Source organism: Barbus barbus (assembly GCF_936440315.1).
Source record: "Barbus barbus genome assembly, chromosome: 26".
NCBI classification, from domain to species: Eukaryota; Metazoa; Chordata; class Actinopteri; order Cypriniformes; family Cyprinidae; genus Barbus; species Barbus barbus.
In genome coordinates this window covers 7,040,602-7,063,506 of record NC_136754.1, presented here as the reverse complement: position 1 = coordinate 7,063,506, position 22,905 = coordinate 7,040,602, and the positions used below count along the sequence as shown (strand labels likewise).

General features: G+C 35.8%; 2 protein-coding genes across 6 annotated transcripts in view; both read right to left on the bottom strand.

Annotated features, from left to right (window-relative positions):
- The window catches only part of LOC306845879 (extended synaptotagmin-2-A-like), a 29,482-nt gene extending 7,897 nt beyond the window's left edge, over positions 1–21,585 (bottom strand). For 2 of the 4 annotated variants that reach the window (XM_079378872.1, XM_079378873.1), the window contains exons 1-13: positions 19,932–21,585; positions 7,975–8,016; positions 7,728–7,862; positions 7,084–7,160; positions 6,920–6,992; positions 6,313–6,402; positions 4,812–4,867; positions 3,215–3,335; positions 2,957–3,133; positions 2,793–2,875; positions 2,600–2,648; positions 2,075–2,164; positions 919–1,014 (exon numbers count right to left, since the gene is read on the bottom strand). In XM_079378872.1, the coding sequence (XP_079234998.1) occupies positions 919–1,014; positions 2,075–2,164; positions 2,600–2,648; positions 2,793–2,875; positions 2,957–3,133; positions 3,215–3,335; positions 4,812–4,867; positions 6,313–6,402; positions 6,920–6,992; positions 7,084–7,160; positions 7,728–7,862; positions 7,975–8,016; positions 19,932–20,300 (1,458 nt within the window). In that variant the 5' untranslated portion in view covers positions 20,301–21,585. The remainder of the gene's footprint in view (positions 1–918; positions 1,015–2,074; positions 2,165–2,599; positions 2,649–2,792; positions 2,876–2,956; positions 3,134–3,214; positions 3,336–4,811; positions 4,868–6,312; positions 6,403–6,919; positions 6,993–7,083; positions 7,161–7,727; positions 7,863–7,974; positions 8,017–19,931) is intronic. The other 2 variants (XM_079378874.1, XM_079378875.1) reach the window with 1 other exon arrangement.
- Positions 21,497–22,905, bottom strand: part of LOC306845877 (disco-interacting protein 2 homolog C-like) — a 32,953-nt gene continuing 31,544 nt past the window's right edge. For both annotated transcript variants that reach the window (XM_079378869.1, XM_079378870.1), the window contains one exon: positions 21,497–22,676. In XM_079378869.1, coding sequence (XP_079234995.1) covers positions 22,424–22,676 — 253 coding nt within the window. In that variant the 3' untranslated portion in view covers positions 21,497–22,423. The remainder of the gene's footprint in view (positions 22,677–22,905) is intronic.

The following is a 22,905-nucleotide window of genomic DNA, read 5'->3' as shown; positions in this document are numbered from 1 at the left end:
AGACTCTGATCTGATGAACAGTTCGAAAGTAACAAGAAATTAATGCTGCATTTATTTGAAATAGAAATCTATTTTTTCTGAATTTTTCTTATCATTATTATTATCATACATTCACACATCCATTATACTATAAGTGATCAGTCAACCTTCTTTCTAGATATTGGTATCATCTTTGACCAATAAAAAATCATGATCAGCAATATACCCATAACCACGTAACCTCATTTAGCTCTCCAAACAGGGCAGACAACTGCGTTCTGTTGCTGTTCCCTGAACCACCTCTGATGCTCTATATTCAAATGCCCTCTTTAAAGGAAAGAGTGCACCTTTAGAGTGAAAAAACAACTGCACACACAAAAATGGCTGCATTAACACCTCTAATACAGACTATTAATATCTATGCAAAATGCAGGCAGGGCCTCTGTAAACACTAGCATGCTGACAGAACCACGACAAACAAATACAAACAAAACAGTCCTCAGTGTTTGAACAGCATTAGAGGATGATTTTACATGCAAAAGGGAAGTTGAGATGGAACTATGAAACATTTGTAAATTAAATAACCAGCTGTTAATGCACCAAATGCAGGTAAAATGCAAGCAGACCAATCTAAATGGAAATGCCAGCAGAGTGACTCACAAACATTGTCCTGTAGAGGGCAGAAGTGTTCTCACAGAACACCAGCCCGGCAGAGCGGCGCTCTCTCAGACACCCACTGCCCACGTGCCCCTCAAAAACACTCTTCACCCAGAGCGACAAGAAACCAGAGCGGGACAACAGAAAGAAACAGAGGATGAAAGGAGAAAAAAGCAAGGCAAGTGTAGTAGTAGAAGTGATGCCTGATGAAAGAGGGAAGGTGGAGCATAGAAAAATGAGGAAGAAAGAAGCTAGTGTGTGTGTGTTTGTGTTAATGCTCACTGGCAGATTTTTGGCTGAGTCCAGATGCACCAACAGTAATGCTGATGACAGTCCATCATTGGCCTGCCCTTTATCTGCTTTAATGCTGCTTAAAACCTGAAAAACAACACATAATACTTTAATCAGTGCCGGCTCTGTGCCTCTTTAAAAGGACTAAATTATGTCTTATTTTACATGCAATAATTATCACAAAATTATCTTGTATTACTTTATAGAACTGGGAAATTTCAAAGTTTAAATGTAGAAATGTGCAGTTCGTATTTTTGTTTTTGTTCTTTTATACATACCAAGTCTGGGGTCAGTACATTTTTTTGTGAGAGTTAAATACATTTATTATATAACAAAAGAATTATATTCTTACAGTTTAATTTAAATTTTCTATTCATCTAAAAGGCCTTTCCACACTGAGCGCGATGCGGAAAAGCGAGGCGAATCGCCCGCGAATGTTGCTTTCAGACCGAGCGCGAAACGAATGTTCGCCTTCTGCTAATTCACGCCTGCATGAGGGCGCCGACCAACAATGCATTTTTTTCTTCATGTAGCATATGTATCTCGTGTGGTTTACATCGTCCGCTGCTTAATATACTGCATTAAATTAAGATAAATAACTTGTTTCTTCATCAGAAACAAAAAATATCCACAATGCTTACGAGAATACATCTGAAATATAGTCCTCTACTTTGGACGGCCCATGTTTTCGCTTTGCAAAACTGAAAAGATTTGTCGGACAGGACGAAAAAAAAAAGTTAAAAATTTGCATTTTCGATGCAGTTGTTTTATTCCAGGGCGTCATTGCGTCCGAAATTCATTTTGCTTTTTCGCGCTCAGTGTGGAAAGGCCTTTAAGAAAAAAATCCACAAAAATATTAAGCAGCACAACTGCTGTTTTCAACATTGATAATAACAATAAATGTTTATTCAACTTTGCCATCATATTAATAAATTACATTCCACAATATTTCTGTTTTTACTGTATTATTGGTTTTACTGTATTTTTGATCAAATAAATGCAGCCTTAGTGAACACGAGACTTTTTTCTTACTGACCCTAAACTTTTAAAGGGTAGTGTACATTTATTATTTGATCAGTAAAGCCTAAATCATTAACAGAAGTCATTTCATATCACTTTGATGTGTATAAGAGATGTGTTATGTTACCTCATCAAGTTTATCAGGTGTAGGAAGGAGAGAAAGCCATTCAATCTTCAGGTGAAGCTTTCCTGTGGCAACATCATCAAGTACAAACCACTACACACACCCAAAGAAACACATACACATACACACGCACACAGGTGAAACGGGGAGTGGATTTATTATATGAAAACAAATTTCATTTTAAAACTTTGTACTTAATAATAACGCTTTATTAAAGGTATAGTTCACTCAAACATGAACATACTGCTGTCATTTACTCATCCTATTGACTTGCACATGCATAATACAGGTCCCTTTCACTTTCTTTTTTCTGAAAAGAGGAGGCAGAACATTCCTTAAAAATCTACTATTCATGCTCCACAGAAGAAATTAAGTCATAAAGGTCTGGAACATCACAAGGCTGAGTAAATGATGCTAAGTCCATTTTTGAGTGAACTAATAATTTAAGCAATTTTTCTATACAAGCTTTGAGCTCATACAAAAATAAAGCTGAACTGATGTAAGACCAAAAAAAGGTATTTTTTGTACCTCATCTACTTTCTGTTCCTTCTCTAGTTCATCTGCATTGATGGTAAGGCTAAAGAATACAGGAGGACAAAAATCAAATGGTTAAAATAAAAACACATCCCCACACAGATCCTGACGATCTTTAAGGTGGAATTCTGAAGTATTACTGCTTGTAATTAATTTAATGATTGATTAGATTAATCACAGCCATTACCTTCCCAAATAATCATCCTTATCATGGTCCTCATCATAAAGCTCTATCTCCACATTCTGTCCTGGGTGATCGTACACAAATGCCTGAAACACACATAAACAATGGGTTGGTAAATAAAAATCATGTCAGAGAGGGACAGATTCAATCACAAATTAGTCCCTTACCTCATAAACTTCGTTCCATTTAGGATTAACTGTCTCTTTGATGATTTTGGATCTGAAGAGCTGATTACCCAGCTTAATGACGCCATATGGGTCTGACTTTCCTTTTATCAAGCCACCCAGAAACTTGTCCTTCCCTACCAGGTCCTGTGCCTCCAGAAAGTGAATCCGCAGAATACCCTAAAACAAAAACACGCATGATATAAATATTCTGTTTTTATGCATGTATGCATGTGTATGTGAAGTGCACAAGTGTGTCACCTTTGGCATGGGGAAGCGGAGTCTGGAAATCTGTGCATCATTTACAAGTGGAATAGTGATTTTGTTTGGCAGTACGAGAAAACTGTATATGATATCCTGAATAACGCTGTCACACAGACCACTGTGAAAGACAGAGAGAAAGAGAGATTAGTGATGTTGTTAAATATTAGAACAAATCAGTCAAATGCATTAAATTCAATCTATCCACCCATAAGTATTTTTTTCCTAAAAAATATTATATTTTTTAGGTAAATTGAGCTTGATAGCTGCAGTTGTAATCTGCTTTTCCACTGTGTAGAAAAAAGCAACCTGAATATTCTGCTAAATAATAACTGTGTACAAAAAAGCTTGTTATTTGGCTGAATGCACATTCTTGGTATTTATGCTAAGATATGAAACAAACATTTTTCAATGCCTTTTTGCTTTGACTAAACACACATCTTCAGTACCTTTTTTGCTTAAACCATGTGAAATTAAACGTTTGGGATAGTTCTCAAGGTGGACAGGGCCCACTAGAGGGCCTCAGCACACTTCAAAAAATAATAAAAGTTTATTTTTAATAATTTATATATTGAAATGTTTTATTTCAACTGAAATGCTAAAAATATACAATCAACAAAAACTAAAATAATATTTTTTTAAACACTTCCCCTTTTTTGCCCACAGTTCCTGAAATTTCTGAAACCCCAAAATAAATTGTGGTTAATTCATGAACACTCCTAATTTCTGTGAACAAAAAGCTGGAAAGCACCCGAAATATCAGATACCTATATTGGGAGGCCTTTGAATATTGTATTTAACTATGTGGGGCTTTCGAATAAAAAAAATGGAGAGAACCACTGGGATAAGGGGAAGAATAAGAGCGCTATAATACTTCCTCCATTCTCCCTCAACAGTTCTCCTTTAGCACAGTTTTAATTTAAGTACTGCAATTTGTAGTTGTTTATAGTCCCTTCACACACACTATGTTAATGACTGTATCTATAGCATTATTTATCAATTAACTTGCATTTCAGCTTGAACATGTAACACATTAATTTATTTTTCAGAGGTCAAAGAATTCAGATTGATTTCAGCACTGATGTCTAACCAGAAAAGTGCATGAAATGTGACTCTTCTGTGAGGGTGTGTGTGAGAGAGAGAGAGAGAGAAAAAATATATAACAAAGGACAAGATCTCCCCACGCCTAAACCACAACACCAGCTCCACCTATGATATGACTATAAAAGGAGAAAAAGAGAGAGAAAGAAAGAGAGAGACTCATCTGGGAAAACATTAAACTCTCATACTGATGTTAGGGGATAACAGGGCACACTTTAAGATAAAACACACTATTAAGACCCCATCATTTCCCCACCATCACAAGTGGGTGTAAATGTGGATCGTTTGATGTGGTCTGACAGGAAGAGCAGCATTTCTGAGACTGGAGTGAGCATGTATAATGTTTGTATGAGACAGTTATCTGTGCCACCTCAAAATACAAAAAAGGTCACGTGACAGCACGTGTGCATTTCAAAGGCTGGCTTATCAACTCTCCAGTTTTTTTAAACTGGCATAATATGATTACATGATGTGTGATGACACGTGTATCACTCACTTTATTCCAGGGATGTCCAGCATATTTGTAAGACCTGTCCAGTTTATATCCAGCAACTGAGAGAGAGAAACAGACACATTTAACAATATTAGATATATACAAACTTTATGTATATATACAAACTTTATGTGTATGTATGTATATATATATATATATATATATATATATATATATATATATATATATATATATATATATATATGTATGTATGTATGTATGTATGTATGTATGTATGTATGTATGTATATATATATATATATATATATATATATGTATATGTATATATATATATATGCAAAATTCAAATGCTTGTGTTTGTTTCCAGTAAAATACATCCTTTATTTTTCACAGCAGCAACAAAGCCATTCATCAAATACAGCGCAACAGTAACTGCCTATGTTTTCAGTGGCCTTGGTTCTGGAAATATTTTTCTCTCCATATGAAAAAAAAAAAAAAAAAAATTCAGTAAATTGTTTAAAGCCATGAACCAAACTAATAATCTCTGAGATGATTTTTTTTTTCTTTTTTTAAGTATTTGAAAATAGAAGAAAAGACAAAGGAACAAGAATGTGTTCATATTTTATGAAAGATATAGAATGCCATAAGCACTGAAAATGATGTAATCTAATAACAAATATATATATATATATATATATACACAAGTATTATAAGTATAATCAAACATATTTGACATTTACTGTTCAAAAGTTTGGAGCTTTTAAGAACTTTTTTTCCAAGAAAAGAAATGAAAAATCAAGTCTTATGCTCACCAAGGCTACATGCATTTAATCAAAAATACAGTAAAACTGTAATTGTAAAATAATATTACAATGTAAAATTACTGTTTTCTATTTTAACATATTTAAAAATGTCATATGAATTTTCAGCATTACTTCAGACTTTAGTGTCACAGGATCCTTTAGAAATCATTCTAATATGCTGACTTGCTGCTCAAGAAATATTTCTTATTATTATCTTGTTATTGATCATTACATTCTTATTATAATCTTGTTATCTTATTATTATCTTATTATGTTGAAAACAGTTGTGCTGCTTAATATTTTTGTGGAAACCGTAATACATTTTTCTTCAGGAGTCTTTGATGAATAGAAAGTTCTTTAGATCAATATTTTGGATCAAGATATCTAGTTAACATGAATAGCTGAGAATGAGATGAATGAATGAGACAAGTTTAAGAGGAATAGATTTAGATCATATTTGAACAGTTTCTGCAGAGCAGGTCAGAGCAGTGTTCTGAATCTGAGAAAAACTCTTAGTGGAGTTAAAAGGGTGTGGATTATTATTAAATAACAGGCACATTCTCATCATTCTTTATATGGTACGACTGTTTAATGAAAGTAATGCCTGGTATGTAGTAAAAATAATAATAATAATAAAAAACTAATCAGACACAAAGACACAATGTTCTTCTACATGTGACACAATAGTGTGTGTGTGTGTGTGTGTGTGTGTGTGTGTATATATGTGGTGGTTAACGTACAGGTTTCTTGAGGAAAAACACAGACAGTGCACCAATCAGTGGCATATCTCCTAGCAATGGCTCCATGATGACCCTCAAAACACCATTAAGCTACAAATACAAACAACAAACAAATAAACAGTAAGATTATAAAACATAGTGAGAAATGCTGGATTCAAACTTGCTTGCATGAGCACTATAGCAGTAACCATTACAGTAACAGTAACTATTAGTCAAATAATTCTGACTTGCATATAGGCCTAATGCACATACATAATATGTGCAGGTGACCTGAGTTTGAATCCTGCACGGGTTATTTCCCGATGCCACTACCTCTCATAATGTTTCCTGTAACATCTCCACTATCCTCTTCAGTTAAAGCCAAAAAGCTCATATAAATAATTAAAACAACTTCTGCTTGCAGATATGAAAACGGACTAACATTACATCTAATGCCTGACTATAAACTAACAAAGCAAAGAAGCTCTGTTATACAATTCAAACTCATATCAGAGCTCATGTGTGGTCACTCTGATTGTTATCATGGTAATGGGGGCATACTCAAATGTAAACAACTTATGTAAAATACACACAAACAGGCATCTGTCACACACTCTCTGAGTCTTACCTGTATGCTCTTGATTCCTGCACGGCAATAGTATTTCTTAATATCCACATCAATTTCAGTGTTTCCGACAAAACTAGACAAATACGATAACACACAAACAGATTTTCAATATCTCAAGTCCAGTAATGAGTCTCAGTGGTAAACGTTATCTGTGTGTATTTTACCTGATCTGTAGATCCATAATAATCTGTCGTTTATCTACATTCTCTGTATAAACTTTCACTCCATCCACCCTGAGAGGCTGCAGACAGATGAAAAATTTATATATTGTGCATATAAGAGTATGTAAATGTATGTGTTGGTTTACTAAGTTTTAATTTGAGGACAAGTGAGCTAAATATGACTAAACCTTCCTTTGCGGTTGTCCTCAAAGGTAAAAGGGATCTAGAATATAATGTTTTTATTAGCATTTTTAAATGCCAAAGGTTTACTTTTAGGGGTAGATTTAGGGTTTAGATTGATATGTTGCAATTATAAATAGCTTTATATAATACAATTTAAGTCTTTGGTATGTGCTCAAAGGTAAAAATCAGATTTAAAAAAAAATTAAAGAAGTGCTTATATTTATTTTTAATAAATAAATATGCTAAAATATGCTTTTTTATATAATTAATAAATTATATTTAAATTATTTATAGACAAAAAAAATCTAATAAAAATTAAATGCTTTATTTATAAATGCAGTCATTTTTTATGATTTTACATTAATTTCATTTGAATAAATAAAGTTGTCTTTTTTGTTAAATAGGTTTGAGTTAGGTAGGTCTATGGTATGCCCTCATTTAGATGTAAACATGTGCATGTGTACCTTGTCCCCCATGTCTATCTTGGAGAAGGTGAAAGTACTAAGGTGTGCATTGGCTCCCTGCACTGCCGGTTCAATGGTCTCTCTGAAGATTTTATCTACAAACTGACAAATATATGGCCACATCTGATGTACAGTCTGTTAAAAAAGAGAAAGAGAGAGAGAGTTAATACTCTTGAGGAGACATTTCTGGGTTAGCATAGATTCAGATCTATTTTTATAAAATCATCACACCAGCACACACACATACCTTGTTGAGCCACTCCACTCTCTCCACATCTGGAAAATGAACCTGAAACACAAAATACACAATTTTATTTTAATGGATATTTAAAACACATTTATAAGTCACAGCACATCACCAGCTGACAGTAACAGCTCTCAAAATAATTCAACAAATCAATATTTTTACACTTCATCACAATGACACATGTTAATAGGCCCTTTTCACATGACGTCACACAACTTCCGTTTTGACGCGAAGCAGGGTAATCTTACTTCCGCCAGCATAGGAAAGCGCTATCCCTACCAGCATAGAGTTCGCCAAGACGCTTGTACATCTGCCAAAAGTATGGTTAGAGGACGACTGCCGCTGTCTACCGTCGTCCTTATTCAAGGCGAGGCGTTTGACATCTCAAACGAATTTACCGAATACCAATCGGCGAGATTTGCTGTTTGAAGTCGATGGAGGAGTTCGAAACGCAGCACTGAAGTCATACTTTCTGATTCCCGCCACTCTGGCACAATGTTTACTGTCTTTATTGCAGTTAGATGCTTAGATATATTTGTCAAATAAACAAACGTTTTAGACTGGTAATGGAAAGCCTTCATTCAGTAAATTATGTCCTGCTTAATACAGCGCCTGTATGTAACTTACAAGAATAGTTCAACATAACATGTACTATTTAAATATCAATAAATGGGGTCTATAATGTTCCCTTTTATTTTATAACAATTTAATAAAAAAAATAAATAAATATATTAAGTTTACATAATTGTTTTTTTTTTTACTTTTTAAAAAAATAAATGCGAGTATTTGTGTAAATAAATATGAAACGCACGTCAGTTGTTTTTTAACATCACATTGCAATATATCCTGTAACCTAAATAAAATACAATCGATCATATTAATCAATAATAATACACAGAGAAAAAAACAGGGTATAAGTTACATGTAGTTAAAGTGAATGGAGGATTTGAAGTAACGTTAATTGTAGAAGTCCAAGTTCTGTAGCACTACGCGGCGGTCCTTTTTGCATTGTTTCAACATTAAGCATTTTATTCTTGAACTGGATAATGGGCTTCTTTTCAGACCACTTGCATTTATGGATGTGAAATTTGCCATGTAGTAAAAAGATTTCATATAAAAATATGATTTGTGTCCATGTCATTTTCCCATAGTAAATAAAAACAATCACGCTGTTTGTCTTTTTATTGCGGAACTATACGGGGAATTTAATTTACACAGTGTACTCACAAATAAACTATCCAAGGAATTACATAAACCGAAATAACAAGTGAAAAGATTTCAAGTATATATTTTGTGAATACAAGCAGTTGGGCAAGCAAGCCTCCCATCTAAGGCAGATGCAGAAAAACGTTCGCAAAAGAATCCGACTGTAAGTACATTAACATTATTAGTCTTAACTCTTAACCAACGCCTTTCATATTTCAAGTTTTTCCCACATTCTCCCGAGAAGTCTTCGGTATAAAGGTATAGCGGAAGTACTGATACACTGCTTTGCGATAAAGCGGAAGTTAGCTGACGTCATTGTGAAAAGGGCCTATTCTTTAAATGCAGAGCATGTAGTGAAATGATGCATTGGTATAAACAGAAGAGTTAAAGTTCCACTTCTCTAACTCTTAAAATTTTAGCATGGTGATGGATATGACAATGTTAATGTATTTGGTCTTGGCGGAATAGATCTGCTACACTCCTGTTGCTGAATTGCTGCTGTAGTTGTAGTTTATTGCTGCTGCTGCAAGCAAGTACAGGAACTTGCTACTGCCAATGCATATGGCGATACGGTGCCGTGATTATTTAAGACATACTGCTGCTGCACAAATAGCATTTAGAATAACCCGTAGCAGATCTGTACAGGTGGAGCTGGGGAAGGTGAAGGGTTTCAGAGAAACTCTGAAGCGCGCTGCAGGAATCTTAAGTGAATGCTAGCCAGCTATATAAATGCAAGGCAGTAAGCTCATTGACTGCATATGCAGCATGAACCAATCAGCTTGTGCCAAGTCGTTTAACTCTCTGAATATCATCAGCTATGTTAACAACCCATCAGCCTGCGCCATGTAGAGTTTTAAGACTGAACTATATATTTTATTCTCATTACTCATATCCATTACTCATTACATGAGCACATTATAACATAATGACATAATGTGGCTGTTTAACTAGAACATTTTGTTACTCTGCTGAAGACCTGCAGACTGAAGGTGCTAACAGAACATGTTCTCTCTCAGTCTCTGTCTCTCCATCTCACTGAGAGCGAACGATGCAATAAAAGTGTTCGCATCACAACAATAAATCAGTCAACACTACAAACTTCACACCCTGTGAAGTAGGATTAGAATATAATTGGGAATCTTTTTAATAACAGAAAGGAAATGATTTTCATGCATGTTAGTGGGTTTTGAGCATCTGAGTTCTTCCACAGATGCGGACACAACACTAAACAGCTAGTGCAGTCCAATTCAAACGACTGACACTTATGAACTGACTCTGTTAATGAAATTGGTCATCAGTAATAGGTTTGAATTGGTCTAAAGAGTTACTCCCTCACTGAATCAGTTGAAGTAATTCTTCACTGAACCAGTATACAGTGTTTGAATAAAATATAATTATATCATACACAGAGACTTCAGGGAATTACCTTTGTAACCATTTTTTATGAAGGCTGATGAACCATAATGCAATATTAAACCATTTACAATTTTTCACTGAAATTATTTTTGAAGTTGTAAATTAAATGATTACTAGAGTATGTTTTACAAAAACAAACACCATTTCATTCTTTTTTTAAATTTCAAGTTTAATTAATTGTGCAAAATTAAATTAACAGGTTTTTACTGTAGTCCTGTTCTGTAAAAATTGCAAATGTTTTTTGCAGTTTTGAAATGAGAACGGTTACAAATTTACTCATAATTAAATCATATAAAAATGTATAATAATCATTTCTTTCTTTCTTTCTTAATGCCATGCTAAGTCCTATAGAATTTCAATGTGGAATTCAAGTTGAATTCTGTTTAAAAATAAATTCTGATTTGAATTGTAGTGCTCTAGTTTTCGTCGCATCATGCTGCTCGCTCACAGTGTAGACAATATGTCTCTCTCTTTGGCTCTTCATCTTACTTTCCTCAACATGCAGTAGTATAAACTCTGGTAAGAAGAAAGGGCCTATATGGAAAGATGTGGCACAAAAGCATGTGAGTGAGAGATATGCCAGAAAAACCAAATGGAAAATCCTTGACTTGTCCTTGGCTCCATTTCTTTCTCATATTTTCCTGAGGGAGAAAGCCAGCCTATGACTCAAAGCTGTGTTATTTCCTGATTATACTCACAGAGAGCAGACAGCAGCTAAAGTTAGCCTGCTAATTCCCATGGCCCATCAGAGAGCAGCCGACGCTTAGCTGATTCAATCTGATATTACAAACTCTGCATCTCTACATGTCTTATCTCTGTCACAAACACACGTATCTCTGGCCTTCAAAGAGCTTAGAAAGCATTGTTAGGGGTCAAAGTCTCATTCACAGACACACTGTGAATATATTTTTAATGTTATCCTGGATCTTTCTGCCTTGTTTCTATAACATTGCACACTAGATTTGTACATTTGATCCACAAATACAGTAACATGTGAATGTAAATGAGTTAGAAACTTATTCCAGTTTCAATGACACAGTTCTGACACAACACAGGCAGCTAGTCTAAGCACGTAAAGCTGATTCATGAGGACATGTTAACGCTCTGACCAAATGCAGTAATGTTTGTGTGATTTATCCGCATGGGCGTGAACGTGTGCATCTGTGTAAGATCTGATCTGTTAGGCAATGTCATTTCCTAGGCAAGCAAACAACTTTGTCATATACAAACAGAAACAAACACACATGCACGCCCATTCTGAAAGTGACTGTAGTGCCCAGGAAGAACTTCATATAGATCTGACCTCATCTAACCTCTAAATGAATCAACCAGAGGTGTAGATTGTATTGTGAACTCGATGAAGGACTGACAACTTGAGCTTCTAAATGATTTTGTGAGGTATAACAGGCATGTCTGAGATGATTCAGCACGACTGGTGAACAGGTCAAAGGGCATTTGCTTTTTGTTTTGTTTTTAGCTGAGCAGAATGTATCAGACAGTCAGTGTGTCAGTCTCACAGCAGGAAGCTGATTGGATGGTATTATTTTGTTGACTGGTGCAGCTGAAAGAGCACAAAACTGCTCTTAATGTAGGGCTGCACTAATTAAATAATTAGCCAATTATGATGTTCATGTTATGACCAAAAAAGGCTGAAATTAACATTTTATACTTTTTTTGTCTGAAAACAAACAAACAAAAACATGCAATAGAAATAAAACTATTATTTATAAGTGCTAGAGAAAATCATAAAATTTTAATGTAATAATAATTTGTGTTATTAAAAAGTGTATTAAGTGTGTGCTGCATGACTACAAAGTAGAGATCGACCAATATATCGATTTACCGATATTTTTCCCGATATTTAAGCATTTTTCCATAATCGAATATCGGTTTTGTAATATCGGATTCCCCGTTTTCAGAATTGCGCGCAGGATCGCAATTGCAGCGCATCTGAGGGGAGACAAGACAGCAACAGCGTGCAGGTACTTGATTTGCTGTAGTTAGTAAACTATTTAATATTACAGGCATTAATGCACAAATTAGATGTATTACATAAATGCCTGATATATAGTTTAAATGCAACTTGGCTCAAAGAAATATGATAAATAAGATACTCTGTCAAGCCCTGTCCCTATAAAGATAGGCTATAACTTTGCCTGAAATAACACAGCCATGAATTAGCACATGGTGGAAATAAAAGCGCTGAATTTAATTCTCTCTGTGGTCTATTAGTCTCGTGAAGTCGGAAGTCACATAGATAATCCGTCAAGTCCTCTCCCAATAAAGACGTAACTTTGCATGAATTAAATAATACAGCCATGAATGATTGCATGTTGGAAAGAAAAGCATTGAATGTAATTCTCTCTCTGTTGTCTATATGCTTATCATTAGTCTCGTGAAGCCGCTTTCATATTGCAGTTCACTCAGCGGTTGATGCTCAAGAAATGCTCAGCACGGCCACCGCATGTAACTTTTAACAAGATTCACTTTTTTGAAGCACCCTAAATTGTATTAACACTTACTATATAACCATTATTTCGTTTATAAACATCTAAATTAATACAACTCTATGGAAATTAATTATTTATTATCTCCGCGATCGATCGCAGTTTGAGTAGCCTGTAGTTCTGTGTAAATGCATAGATAAACCGCGCAGTCAGCAGCATAATTTAGAGCATGCCAGTTGAGAAATGCAATAAAATACAATGCTTGTTATATTCCAATATTCCAGAGAATATTATTCCGTGAATTAACATTATCCAGTGAATTATTCTTCACTCTTTATCCTATTAAACAGCTTATAAACCTACTAAAACTGTAGTTAAAAATGAAGTTGATATGACTCCTGTCCTTTATTTATTTTCTCCATTTGAAAACATTAGACTTTCTATGTTCATTTTGCTTACTGCTAATATTAGTGTTGCTGCTAAAGCTTTTTATAAATAAAATGTTTTTTATTGTTGAATACGAAGATTAAATTGAACATGACAGGGCTCTAGACTGCGACCAAAATGGTATTTGCGAGTTAAAATTTGACGTGGTCGCATTTGTATGAGTGCCAGGTCTGCGCTGCTCCAAAGCGTCTGCTTCATACAGCGCGCGCTGCCAGCCGCAGCACATTATAGCAGGAGTCAGATTTCACTGATCACGTGAAGAGAGGTGCTTTCAGCGCGAGCGCTTAGTGGGTAGAGCCTGGTTTATACCCGCCGCGTCAGCACGAGCGTGAAGGTGCGCGTCGCGGATGGAGCGCAACGGATGGATTTGTTTTCAAACTAAAGTAAAAGACCGCTTCTTAAACCAGAGAAGGTGAACGTGGTGGTATTCTTGTAGAAAAAACATGCAAGTCCTGTCAGCTACAGCCAGTTTAGTTTTACTTTTTGTTTTCGTTTTGAGAAGCTTGTTATCTTTGCTGTTTACCTCAGGTTATGCTATGGAGGCTTTCCTTAATTAAAAAAAAATATATATTAATATTTATTTGCTTCCTCAGAGTTTGCTAAACATTCTGTAATATACTAGGTATATAGTACAGCATGTGGTGTGTCCTATGCCATGCCTCGTCTTATTCGTTTTTGTTGATAAATGTTATGTAAGAGTTTGTCATTGTCAACGTACTGTTTTATTGTTGTTGCGCTTTTTAATTAAGAATAACAATGAATCCATCTTTTGTTTTAGTCTTAAAAAGTTAAAGGTGTATAGATATAAGCAAAACAGACAATGATCTTTTCTTGTAAAATGTGACACCAAGATCGCAAATTTGAAAGTGAACACGCACGAAAAAAGGAATTCCTGTTCACAAAATTTAAATCACAAATAATACAGATGAAAAAGAACGAGTTGAATGTTGAAAACGTTTGTTACCATATAACTATAAACTATGATAAAAGTTCATCAGCATGCATTGATTAATCAAATGTTGTAGCAAAAACAAAAAACAAATTGCAACCAAATTATGTGCTCGTGCGCAAAAGTGAGTTTAGTGGGAAGAATGAGTCTAGAGCCCTGCATGAAAGACTGCTAATTCTCAAAACATTTTTTGTTAAGATGACTGAAAGGAGGAAAACCCAAAGTGAAGAATGGACTTACTTCACGCAGTCATTTATTTACTTTATAACAGTAAATAAATATCGGTTCTGCATATCGGTTATCGGGCACATAGACATGCAAATAATTGGTATCGGTTATAAAAAAAATCAATATCGGTCGATCACTACTACAAAGGTAATCTAAATGTTAAAATAGATGGAAATAAGCAGGCACAATTAAATATCCAATATCAGACTATACATATTTAAACAAATTCAAGTAATATTGGCTGACAACTAATACTTTACTGATATATTGTGCATCATTAAATTCGTAAGACTTTTAATCACTGAATGATTAGCAAGACAGAGCAAGATCAGTAATGAGTAATTGATGGCAGAATTTTAATTTATGGGTGAACTAAACCCAAGAAAAACAGCTCTATTTACTCCTTACTTGATCAATAAGAGTTTGTTTGGGTTGATGAATGGCGAAGTAAGCAAACATCTCAGCTGAGAGAGAACAGACAGGCTGACACCCCACAGTAATTTACAGACAGTGATGACAGGATGACGAGATGAATGAGGCTGGTGATGGACAGATCTGCTGATATAAGTGAGTTGTAGTTATTCAGTCAAAGACAAATGACGAGACAAGGGGAGAGAGACATACTGTCCTAAAGAACACGATGCTTCCTGAAATAACAAGAGGATGGCTATGGGTGGAAATCAATGCAAAAGTTGAGTGCTTAAACCTCTACCCCTTAATAAAAAACAAACAAAAAAAACTACTGGAGCTAAGCAAGGAAAGAAACGGCCATGTTCTCAGCACCTAATACAGAAGAACTAGCTAAACAAACACACTCCCTTAAGGCCCTTGTGACTTTGATCAGTCACACACACACACACACACTCAGAGTAAAGGCGTCTCTTGAATAAAAAACTGTTTTGCAATAGTCTGTTGGAGGCCTATTTTGTATTATAGTGCACTGTAGAAGTTCTGAGGTACATATTTAGCAAATAAGAAGTATTTGAAGCTTAGAAATGTTACATTTTAAGTTTACGTAAGTGTAATAATCTGTATTGATTCCCAGAAGCAGCATTGCCAGTTGTTCCCCAAAGTAAGCGTTTTTCTTATGGTTACTATGACTTCTAATGATATTTTTGCTAAAAAAAAATTTAACAGACACACACACACATACATATAGGCCTATGTAATATATATATTCTTTATTTGAGAAAACATTTATATTTCAGACTATTTATTTCTGAAGACTTTCAGCAGAAGGATAGCAACGCTGCTCAGAAGTGGTTGACCAAATTAAGTTCAAATTCTTATTACAACCTGAATTCTGGAAATGTTGGGATGTTTTTTAAATTTGAATAACATGAAAACTAAAAGACTTTCAAAAATCACAAAATAGCCAATATTTTATTCACAATAGAACAGCGAACATAACAAATGTTTAAACCGAGAACTTTTACACTTATCCACTAAATGAGCTCATTTCAAATTTGACACCTGCTACAGGTCTCAAAAAAGTTGACACGGGGGCAACAAAGGGCTGAAAAAGCAAGAAGTTTTGAAAAGATTAAGCTGGGAGAACATCTAGCAACTAATTAAGTTAATTGACATCAGGTCTGTAACATGACTAGCTATAAAAGGGATGTCTTAGAGAGGCAGAGTTTCTCAGAAGTAAAGATGGGCAGAGGCTCTCCAATCTGTGAACGAGTGCGTAAAATGAATGTGGAATACTATAAAAACAATGTTACTCAACATCAAATTGCAAAGGCTTTGCAAATCTCATCATTTACAGTGCATAACATCATCAATAGTTTCAGAGAAACTGGACAAATCTCTGTGTGTAAGGGACAAGGCCGAAGACCTTAGTTGGATGCCCGTGGTCTTCAGGCCCTCAGACGACACTGCATCACTCAACGGCATTATTCTGTCATTGACATTACTAAATGGGCCCAGGAATACTTCCAGAAACCACTGTCGGTAAAGACAATCCGCCGTGCCATCTGCAGATGCCAACTAAAGCGCTATCATGCAAAAAGGAAGCCATATGTGAACATGGTCCAGTGGGCCAAGGCTCTTTTAAAATGGACTGTTTCAAAGTGGAAAAGTGTTTTATGGTCAGAAGAGTCCAAATTTGACATTCTGGTTGGAAATCACAGACGCCGTGTCCTCCGGGCTAAAGAGGAGGGAGACCTTCCAGCATGGTATCAGCATTCTGTTCAAATGCCAGCATCTCTGATGGTATGTGGGTGCATAAGTGCATGCGGTATGGGCAGCTTGCATGTTTTGGGGGTTCTATGAATGCTGAAATGTATATAAAGGATTTAGAGCAACATATGCTCCCCTCCAGATGAAGTGTATTTCAGACAATGCAAAACCACATTCCGCAGCTATTACAACAGCAAGGCTTCATAGTAGAAGAGTCTGGGTGCTGAATTTGCCTGCCTGTAGTCCAGATCTTTCACCTATAGAGAACATTTGGTGCATCATTAAACAAAAAATACGTCAAAGACGACCACAAACTCTTCAGCAACTGGAAACCTATATCAGGTAAGAATGGGACCTAATTCCAACACCAAAACTCCAGAAACTCATAACCTCGATGCCCCAGGGATCTTCAAACTGTTTTGAAAAGAAGAGGAGATGCTACACCATTATAAACATGCCCCCGTCCCAACTATTTTGAGACCTGTAGCAGGCATCAAATTTGAAATGAGCTCATTTTGTGCACAAAATTGTAAAATAATTCTCAGTTTAAACATTTGTTATGTTATATTGTGAATAAAATATTGGCTCATGTGATTTGAAATCCTTTTAGTTTTCATTTTATTATAATTTAAAAAACGTCCCAACATTTCCGGAATTTGGGTTGCATTATTACTATATTTTTTTCATTTGCAAACTGATTTATTTACAAATTATTTTAATAAATATTACAGAAAATAAATGTAAATACAGCAATTGTTATGCATGTGTTATTTAATTCTTAAATATATTTTTATGTATATTTTATTATACATATCAGCACATTGACCGCCCTGCTCTCTCGCCAAAAATACTATATCTGTCGACCAGTGAATGAGTTACACAAAAAGGCTTGGACAAACCAAAAACCCTTGTGTGTCCTCTTCAGGGTCCAGCTAATAAAACTCAAACTTCACTGGCTTTTCATTGCCATGTTTGATAATGATTCACTTGTTAGTTATTAACACATGCACAAACACAGACACAACAGGGCAGGAGCTCTGCCTTTATAATATCTGCCCTCCATGTAAAGTGTCACTGTATCTGTCCAAACTATTGTTCAGAAACAGAACGTGGTGCGTCTCATCTGATTGACAGGTCACTATGGCAACATTTCCTCAAGCAAGTGACTCACTGTGCTTTGGTGATGTCACAATAATAACATCAAATGTCATAATGGCAGTTACTGTAGTAACACACCACACCCACTAAGGAGAGGTTCTTTCACCACATACAGCCCTCGTCTGACACAAATAAACAATGTTTCACAAATTCCTGTTACAAACACGCATTTAGACCACTTCACTCAAACACATCAACTGAAACTGATGATTACTGCAAAGTTAAGTATTTAATGTGAGTGTGCAGTGAGTTTCAACTTTGATTAATACACTTTCATGCATGTTCACAATTAAAGTTAAATATTAAAATCATGGGGAATTTTTTTTTATTACTTAAAATAAATGTTAAATCAATTAATATACAAAGCTTAAACTTATTTTATTTTATTAAAACAATATTTCTTATTTTTGTTTAGTTTAACAAAGTACTCAAATTTAAACTAAATAAACTAAAATTAATAAATAAAAAATAAATAGGTAGACAAATAAAAAAAAATAATACTAATAAAAATAACAAAATTAATTTTAAATTAAAATCATAGAGAAAACTAAATCAAACAGAAAATATTAACAAAATTATATTAGTATATCAGTGATACTAAAATAAAACTGATTCACAACCATGCATCCAATCCCAAATCAGACAATTAGTCAACCTGAGTTTCATGAATTACCTGTTCATGTTACTTAATATCAGCCTAAAACCGAAAGAAAGAACAATGACAGCCTTTCCTGGACATGGCAAGACTGTGATTTACAGCTAATGGAGTGAACACTGGCGTTTTGTGTCCCTGAATGCCGCTTTCAGCACACAGGCCTGCTAATATGCCAGAACTATGATCTCACGTTAGACAGCAAACTCATTTGTTTAAAGTAACAGAACACCAAAGTGTGTAGGCCAAAAGAAACACACTTGACAACCTTACTTGTCCTTGTTTGTGCTTAGAGCTTTGAAGATTTCCCACAAGGATTCAAATTAATGAAAAATGACTCTGAATGCAGACACTGATAATACATTCTGAACATGAAATATTAATTCAGAGTCGCACCCACCTAGGGTGACCAGACGTCCCGAAAAATTCGGGACAGTCCCGAAATCTAAGCTGCTGTCCCGAATCCCGAATCCCACTCTAATTGTCCCGAAAATTATACTGAAGCAAAATCTTAAATAGTTATTGTCAGATAAAACATAAAAAACTGTTGGTGGAGGGAGGTTGAGTCATCCTGCAGCCTGGCAACCAGCCCCCGCCGGCTGCTCATTGGCTGCAGAATCTTGTTTTTTTTTTTTTTTGGTTCATTAACTTCAGTTTGAAGTATAAAAATAGCCTAACGTTACTTCTATATTATATAAAATTATATGTATATGTAGGCTACTTATATTAATAAAAACATGATTGGTTCAGTCACTTTCGTTTGAAATTCATTATCTTTATTATTCATTATTCATTATTTTATTATTAATTTCAAAATAATATTATATTTTTATTATTAATTAGTGCACATTATATTACATTTATGCAAAGTAGTAGATAAGTGTTAATAAGAAGAAAAATTTGAACATGGGAAAAAAATAGTTAATGCCATAATCTGTCTCTCTCTAATGAAGATCTATCAAATACTTCAAATAAAAATATTTTAGAAGACCTTAAGAGTGATTTTGCAAAAATGTTTCATGGGTGCAGTTCTGATAATTCAGTTTCAGTTTGTGGTCTTGAGTACATTTGTGACTCATTCAGGTATGTAAGCAATGTCAGAGACTACACAAACTTTTGACAGCATCAGATTTTAACGACAGACACACACGCAGAGCAACGACACCCCGGTTGAACAGGGCTGTGTAAGACCTATAGGTCAAGACTGAGGTCAAAGTTCCCCGTGTGAAACATTAACAAACTGGAGTAACGCGATGTTCAGTGTGTAACTCACCCACGGCGGCAGCTCTGAGCTCTGGACGCTCTGACGCACCACTCGCTCCTCTTGCTCCAGAAACGCCAGCGCCCGGTTCACCGGAGCGAATCTGCTGCCCTGGTTCCGTCTGAGCCAGAACAGCGCGGCCAGGACGATGAGGACCCAGCTGAAGCTGAACTCCAGATATCCCAGCACGTATATGGGGAAAATCAGAAGGAATGTCTTGGCGAACTTGATTCCCATCTGCGTGGCGTCTGTCACCGAAGACTGCGGCTCCTCGTCCGGTAGCACCGGCTCGGGTGTTCTGACATCGGTGGGGCTCGGAGGAACAGAACCCGGTCCGTTCTGAGCGGGTTTGGGTTCCACTCCGTTCACTGACGCACTCATCTCCAAAGTACACAAATCCAAAACAAACAACAAAACTAAAACCTAAACAACCAAAGAAACAAGAGAGCTTCTACAGAAACATCTCTAACGTTTACAAATCTTTGTCAGAAAACAAAACAAGTCGTGTCGCTCGGTTCCGGGCTCTTCCCAGGAGCGCAGATGATTGGATCAACGCTGCTCCCCACCGACCTTGCCTTGTATGGAGCGGCCGTCGGCCCGTGATTTTCCGCCCTTCCCAACGAACTTTAACTCGCTCGTGTCTTCCAGCTGCTGTCAGAGCCACGTCTCGCTGTCCCGACCGTCACCGCGCGAGCTGAGAGCAGCACCACCTCTCGCGCTCACCACATCCTGCGAGAACTGTGAGTGTGACCAAACCCGCTGCTCAGGATCACACACACAGGAAGACTGTCGCTGGCAGAATGAGCGCAGAGGCGGTCTACATGCGCCACCTAGTGGACAAAATTTAACACACTGATTGTTATACGAGCTAGCACAAGTTTACTTTGAATGTCTGTCTGTCCGTCCGTCCGTCGGTCGCAAGAAATAAAATTCCAAAAGACCAAAAACTTGCATTATTCTGATTAATGTAAGCTCTCAATCAATCAATCAATCAATCAATCAATCCATCCATCCATCCATCATCCATAAAGACCAAAAACTTGCATTAATACTGTATATGTGCAAATATTTATGTTAAAACATACTTTAAATATCTTTCATTGACATGCAGTAGTAGCTCAATAAAACCAGTTTGACTCATAAGAAGACTAATCATATAATCACAAAATATAAATAATTTAGCCTTTTTTGAGACCTGTAGCAGGCATCAAATTTGAAATGAGCTCATTTTGTGCATAACATTTTTAAATTTCAGTTTAAACATTTATGTTCTACTTTGAATAAAATGTTGGCTCATGTGATTTGAAAGTCTTTTAGTTTTCATTTTATTCAAATTTAAAAAAACGTCCCAACATTTCCGTAATTCGGGTTGTACTTGTATCTATTCAATTACAATAAAACACTCACCTAAACATGCCCTTCCCTTCTTATTTTACAGGATTAATTGGTTATAGATGTGATGTATGAGAAAATGCTGTGATTGGAAATTATCTGGTGTTAATGCATTCTGTTCACTAGATGGCAGTGCATGTACATTGTGGTCCTTTAAACAAATGTTTACGAGACAGATATGTATTCTCCATAAGAATAGTTGAAAATATTTTATTGACATATGAAAAGACATCGTGACATAATCAAAGTGCTTTTGTATCTTATAGGTAATGGAAGCTTCAAAAATAAAGAAAGATATAATAAACACACATTGTGCATATGTCCTCTTTCTGTCACTCTTCCCATCCCTCCCTCACTCTCTGTCTCTCTAGATATAGACATAAAACAGGAGAGATCAGCTGATGCTGGGCAATGAATCTAGAATGCAAATTCTAGTTCAGATAGATCTATATTTATGCATATCACAGTGCAGATATGATCTTATTCATATACATGATAAAATGACCTAAATGTTAGCCTAAACTATTAAATCACAAAAATGATATTGCAAAAGCTAGACAAAACTGAAACAATTTTCTGTACATAATTAACAATTATGAAAATGACAAAATTAGTATATTTAAAATGATAAACATGCTAAATAAGTCAGTTTGTGATATTCTAATACAACTTCAAAAACACGTATCAACAAAGACAACAGCAAAGACAAGCATAAAACAACGATATGCAAAGAAACGTACATAAAAACACAAATATGACAGGTATATTTGTGACCGCAGGTCTAAAAACACAAATAAATAACATGAATTTAATTGGCAACAGCAATATTTATCATATAAAATCCCCTGTTCTTGAATTAAATTTAGTGTGCAAGTTAAAAAAACTAGCAAAATATTGGGCGACACAAAAATTGCAAAAGATATGCTTCAGGAGTCTTGCAAGTCCCTCTGTGAATGATACGCGAGTGTGTGTGTTTACTATTTTGAGGGTGTTCAATCTACAGTTAGCAGGCTGACAGAAGTGCTGACAGTGAGAAGGTGCTGGAAATCATGGTTGTTGTGCCTGAGCTCATGAGAATGAGCCTGTCTTTAAGATCATCAGTGTGCGTGTTTCTACATGTTGTAAGCCACATATATGGGGTCGAGCTGGTCGGCGAGGAAGCCGTCCCGCAGGTGCATGCGTTGCTTCTCTCCGCGAGAGTTGATGGGAATTACACCCGTGTCCAAAACCACCACCACGCCAACAATCAAGTAGTGTTCCTCTAGAACCACATTAGTTACCATGGGAACCAGATCTAGAGCTTCCTGCTCGGAACCGTCCAACTCCACCACCACCACTAAGAGATTCGTCCATGTGAACACCGCACTGAAGGAGAGAGAGAGAGAGAGGAGGTTTGAACTGTACTCTATGGAAATATGTCAATACAAAATAGCTGTGCAAGCTCCATTTCACACGTTTACGCGATGCAACTACGCTAGGCATTAGCATAAACTCTTGATCTGCAGTCGGTTTTCTCTTTCAGGTCAACTACTGTATTGTCAGCAACATTATGAAGAGAAACTTGCTGAGCAAACAAGTTTATGGATGGCTACCT